Source organism: Anopheles ziemanni, chromosome 2, assembly GCF_943734765.1.
Source record: "Anopheles ziemanni chromosome 2, idAnoZiCoDA_A2_x.2, whole genome shotgun sequence".
Classification (NCBI taxonomy): Eukaryota; Metazoa; Arthropoda; class Insecta; order Diptera; family Culicidae; genus Anopheles; species Anopheles ziemanni.
In genome coordinates, this window is record NC_080705.1 from 60,779,829 (window position 1) to 60,792,434 (window position 12,606).

Sequence of the window (12,606 nt, forward strand, 5' to 3'; positions counted from 1 at the left end):
AAACATAAGATGTACATGCAGAAAATACGTTTAAAATGTGTTTGAGTCCATTCTGCTCAATTATTGATTTGAAAAGAGCTTAGCGGGACGTACTGGGCAACGTGAATTCTTTCGTTATTTTTTAAAATAACATTAGTGTATTATTTGTAATTGTGTCACATTACCTTACCAAACTGCCCAATAAATAACCATTTTAACGAAATATTCCCACCATTGAAATAGTGTTTATGCTGCCGCACTTTTGTCCCACTAACCCTTATTGTCCCCCGAAACAGTCTTATTTATACTAACGATCCATTTATTGCTTTATTTTCTGTATTGTTCATTCCAGCCCTGCAGAGTTTTCGTTGCAACTGCCGGGAATTAACGTGGAGACCAATTGAAACCATGTCGTTACCGAAAATAGGACGAATTTCGACTCCCCAGCCACATTTCATGCCAGGGTGGGTATAGTGCTGTGGATTAGAGTGGGTTATATTAATGTATTTGCAATAATTTACTTAACGGAACCGAACATTTGCCTTCGTACAGAATTACGATGATGTTAAATTAAAATAATTCGTAACATAGTTAGGGTGGATATTAATTTACACTAAAATCCATACATTTGTTGTTTTGCAATTTATGCGGCATATCATTTTCATTTCGATGGAGAAGATTATCAAAAAAAATGAAATACTTATAAAATCATCATATTTAATAATGTCGTTACAAGACCCGATTGATAGTGCATTATAATAACATAGTAAAACCATTAACAGTCCATGAGAACGTTTTCACACATAATTGGACGTAAAGTTGCCTCAAGGAAAAGACTGTGTCAACGTGTCACCGTGACATTGCCAGTGGTGCTTTAGCACGGTTCTTAAACCTTGCCATGACAATTCACTTTTATCATTGTAGAAGTCAAGTTCTTCGGAACCTTTCGCAGTTCCTTTCGTTACCTCCCCGTTCTGCTGGCTTCTACGTTAACGGCTGTGTCACGCAACCAGTCCTCAATCCAGATACACCTTGTTTTACCACCGACAGCTGAGTCCTTTGGTTGGCATTTTCATGCCATGCCACATCCAGCACCGTGCACGCGATTGGTGGCAATGAGTTATTTACCGTATGGCATCGCCACCATCGCCACCCGGGCGATTGTTTTGATGGGAAGATATTTATTGAACCGCAACTTCGGTTCTGCACGCCGGTGAAACTTGGAATGTGTTCGTCGGTTCCCACGAAGTTAATGGGCAGGCAGGAAAAATGCCATCATCAGCAGGAGGTGTCGGGATATTCTTTACAGCACCAACTTGGGCTGCAAATGATTGTTTGGCAATGAACTGGTGCGGTTTGCGGCAACATCACCTTGACCGTGGGATTTTGTACAGCTGGGGCCATAAACAAGCATTCGATGGTTACTGATTTGATGGTGGGATATTTTTGGAAGTAAGAAATTATTTCACAGGCGTTAACACAAGACATGCTATTTTCACAGTGCAATATTTTCAATGTATTGTTAAATCCTTGATTGCGTAAAACTGCAATTATTATGCATTTATTATAAAATAAAGATCCAAAGAAAAACAAGCGCGGTAAGATATGAGACACCAGGCGCCTCCATTAACAGTTTCCTTCTTTTGCTTCGACACTGATTTTCTTTTCAGCTACACTGGATACTGTCCACAGTACATGTATCGAATTGGAAACACGTACTCCGCGCTGACACATCGTTTGCTGATTGATCCGACGGTGGCGCACTCGGAAAAGCTGATCCTTTCTGATCGAACGAACGACGAATTCACGGCATGTTTTTCTCTAGCCTACCCTACGAACATCGATCATCACGCTAACGATACTACGCAATTTTTATCCCTAGGTTGAACGATCTCCTGTGGCTATCCAGTTGGACGAGGACGATCGGCGTCGGGAGGACGATGACCAACGTGACACCATCTACCGCCACACGCCGATGCCCGGCTACGAAGGTTACATTCCACGAACCAAGGATAAGTTTGGCAAGCGGTACGCCGTAACCACGACCGAGGGTCTGTCGGAGTTCGAGCGTGACTGTCAGCGGACCAAAGCACAGCTCAAGCGACTGCGTCACCGGGTTGCGCAACCGATCTCAACCATTTCCCGTGGAAGCCTTGGCGAACGGATGGTAAGATGGATAACGTTTCACACTTAAATTCCTCTCCTTTGATTGAGTCATCTAACCGTGTATACCACATGGACATGTGTTTAATTTTATCAACTTTTTTTTTACCGTTTCCGCAGTTCTGCCTCAACGACTATGAAATACCTCTCCGATTGGTGCGCCCCGATGCGCTCAGCGTCGTGAAGGAGGTCCCGATGGAAAATCTTCCCACGCTGCCCGGTCTGCCCTATTTTTCCCGTGATACCCCTCCACACACGCTGCCGAATGGGCATCCGGAAAAGTGGATGAAATTAGGTAACGATGCAAGCAATTAGTTTGGCAAAGCAATAGGTGTATGCATTAATTAATAGTCAATTTTTCCATATTTTTGAGCAAAATTTTCATTTCTATACAGTTGTGTGTTTACATTTGTGAATTAAGTGGAAGTGAGTGGTATCCGTAACCCTTACTAGAGTGTAATAAATGTTAAAGATGATTGTTATCCAAAATTTCGTAAAACAAGAAGGTTTTTATAAACATAACATCAGTTTGAGTTTAAGGACATTTCAACTGTGAGCCATTCTGAAAGAACCTTGTCACGTACTCGCTTCAGTTGATTCAAGAAAATTAAATTTCACGGACAGACTTTTCATCGTTAGGTTGGTTATAAAAAAAAGTTTATCTCAAACGGTTGTTAATGAAGCGTGCACTTTTTTCTGCTACGTGGTTATCGCCATAAACCTGGTATCCTTCGGTTTCACTTTCGAACCATTCCCGACAGCCTGCCGATTATTAGCATTGGCCTAGTTTTTGGTGCTTTTGTTTGCCTTGGTTTGTATTGGGGGATTATTGGATCGACCTCAAGCCGAGTGCAGTCCGCAGGCGGGCAATGTTTGATCGATACAAATGACAGTTTTGTTGCTGCACTCGTCGGATGTTAAGAGATTTCATTGAACGGCGGATTTCGGATAGCATAGAACATTTTCAACTCAACTGCTTGAGTGCTAAGTTGGAAGATTGTGTTGTGTTCTGATCTAGTCGCAAGAATCATAATCAGCATGTCCTACGCTACGAGTTCGTTTAAAAATAACCAACTCATTAAATGCAGTCCAGTGTGATAACATTTCATTCATTTACCTATTACAGGATACACCGGACACAAACCATTCCTATGGCCACGGTTCGGAGAATCGAACGTACCGCTGACATCGAAAGCGCTCTGTGATTTCACCAACAGCTACAACCACCGTCGGAGCACCGAGTGGGATCCGATCGCAACCGCTGGCGCCGGAACAACGCAACCATCGGCAAGGGTTAACGAAATTTACCACAAAACAATTGGCCTCGTACCGAACTACCAGGGTCACGTACCGGGGGCTACGTTTAGGTGAGCAAAGGGGGAAGTTTCCCTACGGTGTCTTATATATATCTTTCTTTTCAATTTCTCAATTTCTTTTGTATTTCTATTGTTTCCCTTTTCTAGGTTTGGCAAAACCTTCGGTAACGATAGCAAGGATGCGAAGAAATATCTGAAACGATGCTAGAAAATTAAGAAAACTATTTTCCTTTGCTCTCGACAGTTGTTGAAAGAAAAAGGCGACCCACGTGCAAGTGTAATCTATGGTTGTGACAATTTTTTGTTTTTTTTATTCCATACTCAATAACGCGGTTTCATAACTTAATAGTCCATTCCCAAGGTAATAACAGCATACAAAACAAGGCATAGCCGTATTAAAAAATACATGAGCATACATGCGCCAGGTACATGCTACAACCTACTTGGATGCATTTGATGCGATTTGCAACATCGTTTTCACGCAGATTAGTTTTTCCCGTGGCTTTCCTTTCGCAGCACCTAGACGCATTTCTTCGGCGTCGATTGCTTTCCATCCATTCCAGCTAACGTACGGCTTACCGGATAGATCCAATCCTGGCCGCGATCCGTTCATCCGGATGACATTGTTTTTGAAATCACGGCACACCAAATCGGCCACCGCGAAAGAATTATTCATCGTCGTTAAAATAACGCCCGTGGGGCCCGTCGCAAGCCAACCGGATGCGTACAGGCCGGTCTCGTACTTGTCCTCGATGTCGTCAATCGTCTGGTCACTTCCGGTAAGATTGCGTTTTAAAACGCGTCCTGTGTGGAAGTAAAGTGTATAGTAAAAGACTGAGAACGGATCACACATGATTTTATTTTGCTTACCACCAGCGTTGTTAACACATCCTTTTCGTTCGTCAAAGTTGATATGATTGTCCATACTGATCGCACGATAACCAATACTGCGACACACTAAATCCGTCACAATGGTTTCCCTTTGGTCGGTCGGAATAGCCCTTCCATCCGCCAGCCTGTTCACAACATATTCCACCGCTTCGACCTTTCCGTGGCCAACGATATTAATTGGTGATCGGAAAAATACCGGTTGAAACCGTCTGGAGACAGTGGATTTACTTTGTCCTTGTTGTTGTTCTGATAAACTTTTCAACATCAGCTCGGTAATACGTTTTCTAGGGCGAGGTAGGTTAGGTATGCTTTCTTCAACATCTATTTGGAGAAATATCCAACGTTTATTAGAAGAAAAAACCACTATCGGTTCGATATACCAAATGCTTACGATCAAAATCATCTCCACGCCACTCTGTAGAGCAAGTCGATAATTTTAACATTTCACGCAATTCCTTGATGGTGAAGGCCGCCTGCAGTGGGCCTCGCCGGCCAACGAGGTGTACCGTTTCAATTTGGCTTCGAGAAAGTGCCTCTAGTGCATACTCGGTAATATCGGTTTTCTGCCAATTTCGTATTTCGTATAGGAAAGACGGCCATCGTTAGGCAAAAGCATTATTTCGTGAGTGGATATTCTAAACTTACCTTTAGCTCATCTATGCTGGATAGTACAATACGGGCCACATCGACGGCTACATTTCCTTGGCCCAGCAGTGTGAGCGATTTGCCGCTAAGGTCTGGATTAAGATTCTCATAGCCCGGCAGCCCGTTGTACCATGCTACAAACTCACGCGCGGAAAGTACGTTCTTCAGAGTCTCGTTGGGAATGTTCAATGTGTTATCCTGCTCGGCACCGTATGTCTGAAAGATCGAGAAATATTGCGACTATTCAATACAAATCATTCCAAACAAATCCAATTTCATTTACCAATAATACGGCGTGATATCTTTGGCGTAGCTCTTCCAGGGTGAAGTCTTTTCCCAAGCTTAGATTACCTAGAAACCTAACGCGCGGATTTTCGGCCGTTTTGGTAAAAGTGTTGATCACATTTTTAACCTCAGGATGGTCCGGCGCAACTCCAAATCTATAAGAAATCATGGGATTAGCAACGAAGTATCTCACTTTGCCGATGGTTTTATACCTGACCAATCCGAACGGTACCGGCAGCTTTTCGACGATATCTATGGAGGAATTATCCAAGTGTTTTAGAATGTACTGGGCCGTATAAAACCCGGCAGGTCCGGCACCGACGATACAGATTCGAGGCTGCACCGTGGACGCTGTCGTGCTGGCATGTCTGCCACTGCAGTTACGGGCAACTTTCACTGAGCGAACAATGGGAAATGCTTTACGAAACATTTTCAACACTTTAAAGTAAACAACAATTGGCCCAGTCAAAACGAGCAACTTGTGCAAACCACCGGTGTCATTGAATAAAACAGAGAATTATGCTTTTATCTTGGTAGACACTTATCAGATAATTTTGCACAAGATCGTAAACTTTGTCGTGACATTGAATGTTTGTTTTGGAAGAATTTGTTTACGTACAAACACAGAAGAAGAAACCATTGACATTTTGACTGGATAATAGGGATGAATAATTGTTTTTTGTTTTTCGTTTTTAAATGAACTACAATGTTTCAACCAAATACAAGATTAATTTACTGTTATACCTAGTTGGATATTACCTTTTTCAAGATTAAACTTTAAAAAATACTACAATTTATTCAATTTCTAACAGTCGGTACAATCCATTTTTTGAAAACTGTACACATCAGAGTCGGTGTAATCCATAGCTGTCATGTAGCGAAGTTGACATTCAAGGATTGCCGAAGAAAAACGTGAGCAATTTCGTGAAAAGTTTTGTGTGCATTTGGATATTTTGTTCCCTAGAAAGTGCTCATGGTAATTGGTCAAAAGCTTGTGCATCCTTTCTATTGATTGTTATTACTTGTTGCACGTCGGAAGTGTGAACGGAAATGTATCACTTAAAACCGGTATTGACGAACGATGCTTGTGAAGTACCTTCCTGCATGTACGTCCTGAAGCCGGTCTGTTCCTTTTCCTTCGATCGTGCACAGCTGGCAGGCACCACCGTCGATCCGTTGTCGGCCGGAATCGATCATTTGCTAAAAAAGGTTTTGTAGACTGCTATCTTTCCATGCACTTGCTATTTAATGCAGACAGCATGTTTGTTGCTCTTCCTCAACTATCCCTCGATCTTCTTCCCATCGTTGCGGGTAGAAGAAGATATTAACGTTTACTTTCTCTCCAATCTTTCAGGCCGAAAGTGATGAGCTAAGAATGTTGGCAGAAAGACAGCAGCGTGTTCTACAGCAGTTGGCTGAGTTGAAAAACGAACTGCTTTCCATGCGCACAGAATTAAAATTGAACACCAAAGCACCTGCCACGCAACCGTCGACCCCTTTAAAGTCTAAGGCTGAGTTAAAAGCGGAGCCAATCAATGTACGTACTCAAGGAATATAACACTCAGAATGTGGTTCATTTTCTTCAATTTGTCATTCATTTTAGCACACCTTCCTGCAAGATTTTGTGGTGAATGCTAGCCCGAGCTACGTTCCGTACAGCTTGTTGGCCCTGAAGAATCTATGGAAAGATAGGCTTAATTTGCAAGTCGAATGCTTTACCCACTCTACGGTTCCCAAACTGACCGAGGAAGCACTCAACTTTCAGAATGCCATCCTATCGACCAGCACTACGGCGAACAAACTGCCCCAGATTAAGGTGACGCTTATCTGGAAGAATGGTACGTACCTCTTCACTTTGGTAGTTGGTACACTCTAGCGATATTTTCTAAACCTTCTCTTCCTTCGCAGTGGGCACCTACACGGAAATGATTACCTCCCCGACGTCATATGTTCCGATCTGTGGCGAGGTCAACATCTTGCGCTATCTTTCGCGCTGTGGACCGAGTGAGTTCAATTACGAACAGCAAGACAATGTCGTCGAAGCCGATTCTATCTTGGATGCATGCTATCTGTTGCTAAACAAGCAGAACGTAAAGCAACGCCAACAGATCCTCCGCACGCTCGGTGCCAAGCTGGGTAAAACGGACGGCTTCGGTGGCAACGAAATGTCGTTGTGCGACATTGCTTTTACGAGCGCCGTCAAGCAGGTGCAGCGTACGATCGCAAAGGAAATTAACCCGAACATGGCCAAGTGCATTGGGCGCGTCTCGGCCGTGGTTGGAATGTAGGAACTGCTGCCTGCTGATTTGTGAGTGCTTTTCCGCATATTTATTCTTCTCCTTCAATTTCGTACAATTCGGACATTTCTTTGCGTTTTGGAAGAAACGTATACCATCAATGACTTAGTCAAGCAATGCAAAAACTTCCCCGTTGTGAGAAAATAAATTAAACAGTTTTTTTATTCAACTTAACAAGAAACAAATTGATGAGAAATATTGCACCGAGATTCTTTTTCACCATTGAGAAAATGATTTTTTAAGTCCTCTTCCGCTTCCATCTCGACAAAGCGGTAATAAAGTACTATCAGTAGGGCTACATCCTAGTAGTCGTTTCAACTCAGGGCATTTTCATTATCAACCAAGGCAGCTTGCCATACTTGCGGTAGTTGTAGTAATCGTACGCCAGCTTAATGAAGATTAACACGATCAACGAGGCAAAAATTATGCTGAGCGTGTTGTAGAACGTGGCCGCATTGCTCTCCGATGCTCGGCAGATATCGTTTGGTGTTACCGTCAGCACCTGCTGGTATTGCTTCCGACCGTCTTCTTCGTTCAACACGTAGCACGTAATGTTGCGCGAATCGGCGACCAGCGATTCGTGCTTGCGCAGAAACCGTTGAAACCGTATGGCGAAGCGACATCCGCACCGCCACGGGTTGTTTGAGAGGTAGATTTTTCCCACGCCCGGGTTACGTTCCATCGCGTGCTCCACACTGTACACTCGTATCTATTCCGGAAAGTTGAAGATGATAAGTGGCCGTTCCTTTATTTTTTCTTTTAGTTGTTGGTTTCCCCCAGCGATAACTTACCCGATTCAGGCGGTTCCCCCGCAAGCTAAGTATGCGGAAATTGTCCAACCAAATCGTGTCCTCCAGGATGTCGATCGACGTTATCCGATTGTCATCCATGTAGATGTCCTGAACGCTTCGGTAGTGTTCGTTCGTCGTGAGGCTGTCCACCGACTGGAGCTTGTTGTGCGCAATGTGTAGCACCGTCGTGTTGCCGGGCAGATACTGTGGCAACTCATAGAAACCCCGATCACTGCAGTTAACCATGATCATCGGATCGAACGAGAGCCCGTCGTCGCTGAGCCGGAGGTAGGACACGTGGCAGCTACAGTTCCAAATTTCTTCGTGCAGGCAGCTTTCCTGTACTACGCGCTTGTACTCCATCGCGGTAAGTACAGGTCGACCGGTGTACTTCCAGTCTTTACACACGAGTGTCAACTTGTCAGTGTAGTGCTGTGACTGTTCCTTTAACAGCCAAATCATGTCGTTGGTGCAGTTCCACAAGTTACCTGTGAACAAACAACATGCTTACAATTCAATATGATAATCTTCAATATCATAATCAATGAAAAATGTGTTAATAATACTAATTTCGATACTTAAACATGCTCCTTTCGACAAAAGCCATTTTCTCAAGAACAAAGCAAAGAAAGCAGCATGAGAATGTTGTAAAACGAAATTTCCTTTCTTAGCAAAACTAGTTATCTTATCAACGCCAGGAAATCAAGTTGCTGTTCGGAAAACTTTTACTCTAGTAGAAAATTCCGCCTGTTCTCGTTTGAACTTCAAGCCGCTACAACTTTACCGTACTTGTAGAATCTTCGTTCATCATTTTCATTCTCATTGGCAAGGGAATGTGTAGCAATAGGCACCAATTAGGTTTTAAATTTTGATTTCGTGCTGTTCAAACAATACAAAATCCTTGCATGTTATTGTTTAACATTTTATCTACCAATTTTTATTTTATTTTTTTTATATAAAGTTTTTTCCTCTTCGTAAAAAATTGTAATACCCCAAAACAAAAAAATGGAACCTCTTTTATTAAACTTGCAGTGTTGCAAAACCTACATAAGATGCAAACGACGAGCAAATATTTTAATACATATATCGAAATAATGTTGATTACCCCACCGGAGCAAATTGCCACACTTTCTCCTATAAAGTAGAATATCTTATGTAACACACTTGTAACGCATGTAAGGACTCAGTTTTGAGTGGAAGTGAAAAGTTTTACTTTACTATATGGATTTGATAGGTAGTTTTTTTGCTTTTTTGCAAAAACTTGCTTTTGTTGGGGAGAGATGAGTATACAAGTAAAAAAAAGTCCTATGATTTTATTTCAACCTATGACCCGTTTTCTAAGAATTCAACTTAAGCGTGTACCCTACATACACGGCCTTTCCCAGTTACCAAATCCACGAAAACTTTGTCATTTTCCACTTACCTTGCAGATAGACCTGCACATTCCCGTTACGGAACCGGTACGGTTGGATCTGTTCCAGTTCGTTACCTCGTAGATTAAGCACCTGCAGATTGCTCAGCTCGTAGAACGTGCTAACACCGGTGTAGTTTAACCGTGTGCCGGTAATATTGACCATCCGCAGGAACGGCAGGGCGGGGAAATCGTGTGCTAATCGTTGCAAACCGCGCCCGGCTAGTGCGAATCGTTCCAACTTTGGCACCAACCGGGCCAGCATCAACGGATCGAAGCTGCGGGCTGGCCAATCGCACAGTATCAGCTGGCGGGTTTGGTTAAAGCGGCCCCCGACACCGAACCGTTTCGTGTCGATTCCACGAAAGCACACCGTTCGATTCGATGGCGTGAAATGGCAGTGTGGACGCCCATTGTGTAGCGAGCCACCGGCCGCTATCGCATGATTTCTCAGGGAGCACTCCTCGATGACGACGTTTTCTACCACGAGATTCTGTAGGCTAAGAGGCAGTTGGGCCAATACTAATGGAGACATCGGCAGCACCGTTCTGCAAAGGGTAACAGGCAATTGGTCGATCGATTGAAGTAACTGAACGTACTTTGCTATGACCCGCTGGGGTGAGGGGTTTTAAACGAATGTTAATCAGTGGACATCGTAGATCGTTGGCCGCCTTGGCCGTTTGGTGTGCATTGGACGTCAAATCAATTTCGTTTGATGACTTCGGGGGATGATGGCTCTCTCGTTTGTACGAGACAACGCAACAAAGCATTTAAATTGACTAGACAACTCGAACAAATAGGAGGTTTCAAACGACCCGAATAAAACTAGAAGTAAATCACTATGAGCTAAACACATTTTTTGCATACTGTTTTCAGTTATATTTAAATTCGCTTCCACAAAATAAACTTGAACCTTCAATTAACCGTATCAGTTTTAAATTGTGTGTTCCATGAACCATGAAATCATGGTTTAAAGACAACTTAGTCAACTTAGGCCATGTTAGGTATTTTCGCGTGTATCACTAACCGAGAATATTGGACCCATTTTTACTAAGATAAGCTTTTTGAAATTCTTGTTAATGCTTTTTTATCCATTAAAATTGTATCATATTTATTAGATGTAAGGCTATATGTTCTTCATCCTTTTTACTGCTAGTTGTGCAATTGAGGTACACACTACCGTTAATGTTATTTTGAGCTATTGATTCAACGTCCTTTAATTTTTTGCAATTCTTTTTAATTCTTAGCAACCCTTTAATTCTTCGCCATGGATAAATGAGAGTAAAATTTAACGTTATACTAGTATCATCTAAATATGATCGCGCGGGAATGCAGAAATTGAAAGATAAAAATAAGACAAAACCCGTGCTTTTCGAAGCAATAAATGTATATGAAAAATCTGGCATTAGAAAAACGAAAATGTGGTAATTCTTGGCATTTTTGTAATATTTCTATCATCTTTATTTGAATCCTTGTGGAGAAAGCCATTTATTTCTACCATCATTGGGCACTCCATTGGACCATTGTGCGCCGGTTAATTTGCAGTCTTCACGTGATGCCCTTTACTCTCGTTTTTTTCCCTGTTTGCCTCGGTCGTACACATCCCACGCACTTCGGCGAAATTACGATTTGAAGCAAGTTTTTTTTTCTCTCATTTTTTCTTTTGTGTTGTAGGGTGATTTCATATCATCGGTGTTTTGGAAAGCGATGGTTATTTGGAATTGCTGAAGGACAAACATCAACATTCCCCGAAGGGCACAAAGGCACACTTAATTCGATGACATTGTGCCGATGATGGCTTGCGGATCGTTTTGCAAAGGGCAAATGGACAAAAAATAATCCAATCGTGATGTGCAATATTTTATAAGAATCGGATGCAGCCTCCTTTTCCCAGATTACTTAGCTGGGTGGCGTTTAGTGTCGTTTTTTTTTCTTTTTGTTATGACTGTTAATCGTCCTAAACTGGTTGGTAAAAACAAACAAGCAAGTTCGTTAAATTTAGCCAAACCCTGATGCGTCCAATCAGACACGTGCCTTCCATCGTGCCATGTGGCGAGGTGATGGAATTGCGTTATTTACATCGTCATTTGTTATTCGAACCATTTGTTACTTTTTGCCATCTGCCACACACAATTTGGTTTGAATTGCTTGATGGTCCAAAGCCAGCAAGGGCTTATAATCGACTTGCACAAACGAGTTTTTTGTGTTTCAAAAATGTACATCACTTGTTATTCCATCACATAACAACAACATTCGGTAAAAAAAAATGGGAATGGAGAACTAAGCGGAAGAAAAATACCGCACAAAAATAACATACTACTCGATGTTTAAGTTTCGGTTTCTATGGTAAACATAAATGGTAGCCTTCATAGCTTGGAATCCTTTAATGAAAAATTATACAACAATCAAATGTTTGGAGTGAAATGTATAAACTAACAAGTAAAAAAAGGTGTGCTGATTGCACTGACATCGAGTTAGATTAGAAAACAAACCGACATTGAAAAACGTTGTCGGTTTATGCACAGCTCTATTTGCGTTCATAAATGCAATGATATCTGTTGATTGACTTGTGATAACAACCAGCACGTACACGCCAGCAGTGGAAACATTTTCCACAATCAAAAGCCATCGGGGCAAGATGGGCGGAAAAATGGTTGTGCCAGTATGTGATGTGGAATAAATTTAAATAAATCTTCAACTCACTGCTGCTGGGAAGTATGAAGTTGCCTTTTCCCGATGTGGATACATCTGTCGAAACTCACAGATTGTAGCCGTTCGTGCAATAAGAAATATCTTGAACTTCTATTACTTTCCATCTCGTTCCAGCC

General features: G+C 42.2%; 4 protein-coding genes across 4 annotated transcripts; 2 read left to right on the plus strand and 2 right to left on the minus strand.

Annotated features, from left to right (window-relative positions):
• Positions 1-387: 387 nt before the first annotated feature.
• LOC131281928 (UPF0605 protein CG18335-like) lies at positions 388-3,666 on the plus strand. Its single transcript, XM_058311294.1, has 6 exons — positions 388-443; positions 1,650-1,788; positions 1,862-2,146; positions 2,263-2,437; positions 3,269-3,509; positions 3,606-3,666. Exons 1-6 carry the CDS (start codon positions 388-390, stop codon positions 3,664-3,666), a joined length of 957 nt encoding a protein of 318 aa, XP_058167277.1.
• An 81-nt stretch (positions 3,667-3,747) lies between these two features.
• LOC131286012 (NADPH:adrenodoxin oxidoreductase, mitochondrial) lies at positions 3,748-5,863 on the minus strand. Its single transcript, XM_058314873.1, has 6 exons — positions 5,492-5,863; positions 5,278-5,434; positions 4,995-5,210; positions 4,741-4,912; positions 4,329-4,670; positions 3,748-4,262 (listed from the first exon to the last, which is right to left on the minus strand). Exons 1-6 carry the CDS (start codon positions 5,707-5,709, stop codon positions 3,898-3,900), a joined length of 1,470 nt encoding a protein of 489 aa, XP_058170856.1. The 5' UTR covers positions 5,710-5,863; the 3' UTR covers positions 3,748-3,897.
• A 405-nt stretch (positions 5,864-6,268) lies between these two features.
• LOC131294971 (probable aminoacyl tRNA synthase complex-interacting multifunctional protein 2) lies at positions 6,269-7,631 on the plus strand. The gene is made up of 4 exons (XM_058323029.1): positions 6,269-6,488; positions 6,634-6,816; positions 6,883-7,117; positions 7,188-7,631. The coding sequence occupies exons 1-4, from the start codon at positions 6,330-6,332 to the stop codon at positions 7,565-7,567; spliced, it is 957 nt and encodes a 318-aa protein (XP_058179012.1). The 5' UTR covers positions 6,269-6,329; the 3' UTR covers positions 7,568-7,631.
• A 150-nt stretch (positions 7,632-7,781) lies between these two features.
• LOC131281279 (protein singed wings 2) lies at positions 7,782-10,320 on the minus strand. The gene is made up of 3 exons (XM_058310556.1): positions 9,791-10,320; positions 8,368-8,855; positions 7,782-8,285 (listed from the first exon to the last, which is right to left on the minus strand). Exons 1-3 carry the CDS (start codon positions 10,311-10,313, stop codon positions 7,896-7,898), a joined length of 1,401 nt encoding a protein of 466 aa, XP_058166539.1. The 5' UTR covers positions 10,314-10,320; the 3' UTR covers positions 7,782-7,895.
• Between the last annotated feature and the right edge of the window lie 2,286 nt (positions 10,321-12,606).

Excerpts from the sequence above, each read along its gene's own strand:
- LOC131281928 (XM_058311294.1), top strand. The coding sequence starts at position 388 with ATGTCGTTACCGAAAATAGGACGAATTTCGACTCCCCAGCCACATTTC. Across the intron at positions 444-1,649 it reads CAGCCACATTTCATGCCAGG|CTACACTGGATACTGTCCAC; the intron begins GTGGGTATAGTG and ends TTTTCTTTTCAG. Across the intron at positions 1,789-1,861 it reads GAACGAACGACGAATTCACG|GTTGAACGATCTCCTGTGGC; the intron begins GCATGTTTTTCT and ends TTTTATCCCTAG.
- LOC131286012 (XM_058314873.1), bottom strand. The coding sequence starts at position 5,709 with ATGTTTCGTAAAGCATTTCCCATTGTTCGCTCAGTGAAAGTTGCCCGT. Across the intron at positions 5,211-5,277 it reads GATATCACGCCGTATTATTG|ACATACGGTGCCGAGCAGGA; the intron begins GTAAATGAAATT and ends TCGATCTTTCAG. Across the intron at positions 4,263-4,328 it reads ATGTGTTAACAACGCTGGTG|GACGCGTTTTAAAACGCAAT; the intron begins GTAAGCAAAATA and ends ACTTCCACACAG.
- LOC131294971 (XM_058323029.1), top strand. The coding sequence starts at position 6,330 with ATGTATCACTTAAAACCGGTATTGACGAACGATGCTTGTGAAGTACCT. Across the intron at positions 6,489-6,633 it reads TCGATCATTTGCTAAAAAAG|GCCGAAAGTGATGAGCTAAG; the intron begins GTTTTGTAGACT and ends CCAATCTTTCAG. Across the intron at positions 6,817-6,882 it reads TAAAAGCGGAGCCAATCAAT|CACACCTTCCTGCAAGATTT; the intron begins GTACGTACTCAA and ends CATTCATTTTAG.
- LOC131281279 (XM_058310556.1), bottom strand. The coding sequence starts at position 10,313 with ATGTCTCCATTAGTATTGGCCCAACTGCCTCTTAGCCTACAGAATCTC. Across the intron at positions 8,856-9,790 it reads TGTGCAGGTCTATCTGCAAG|GTAACTTGTGGAACTGCACC; the intron begins GTAAGTGGAAAA and ends GTTTGTTCACAG. Across the intron at positions 8,286-8,367 it reads GGGGGAACCGCCTGAATCGG|ATACGAGTGTACAGTGTGGA; the intron begins GTAAGTTATCGC and ends TTTCCGGAATAG.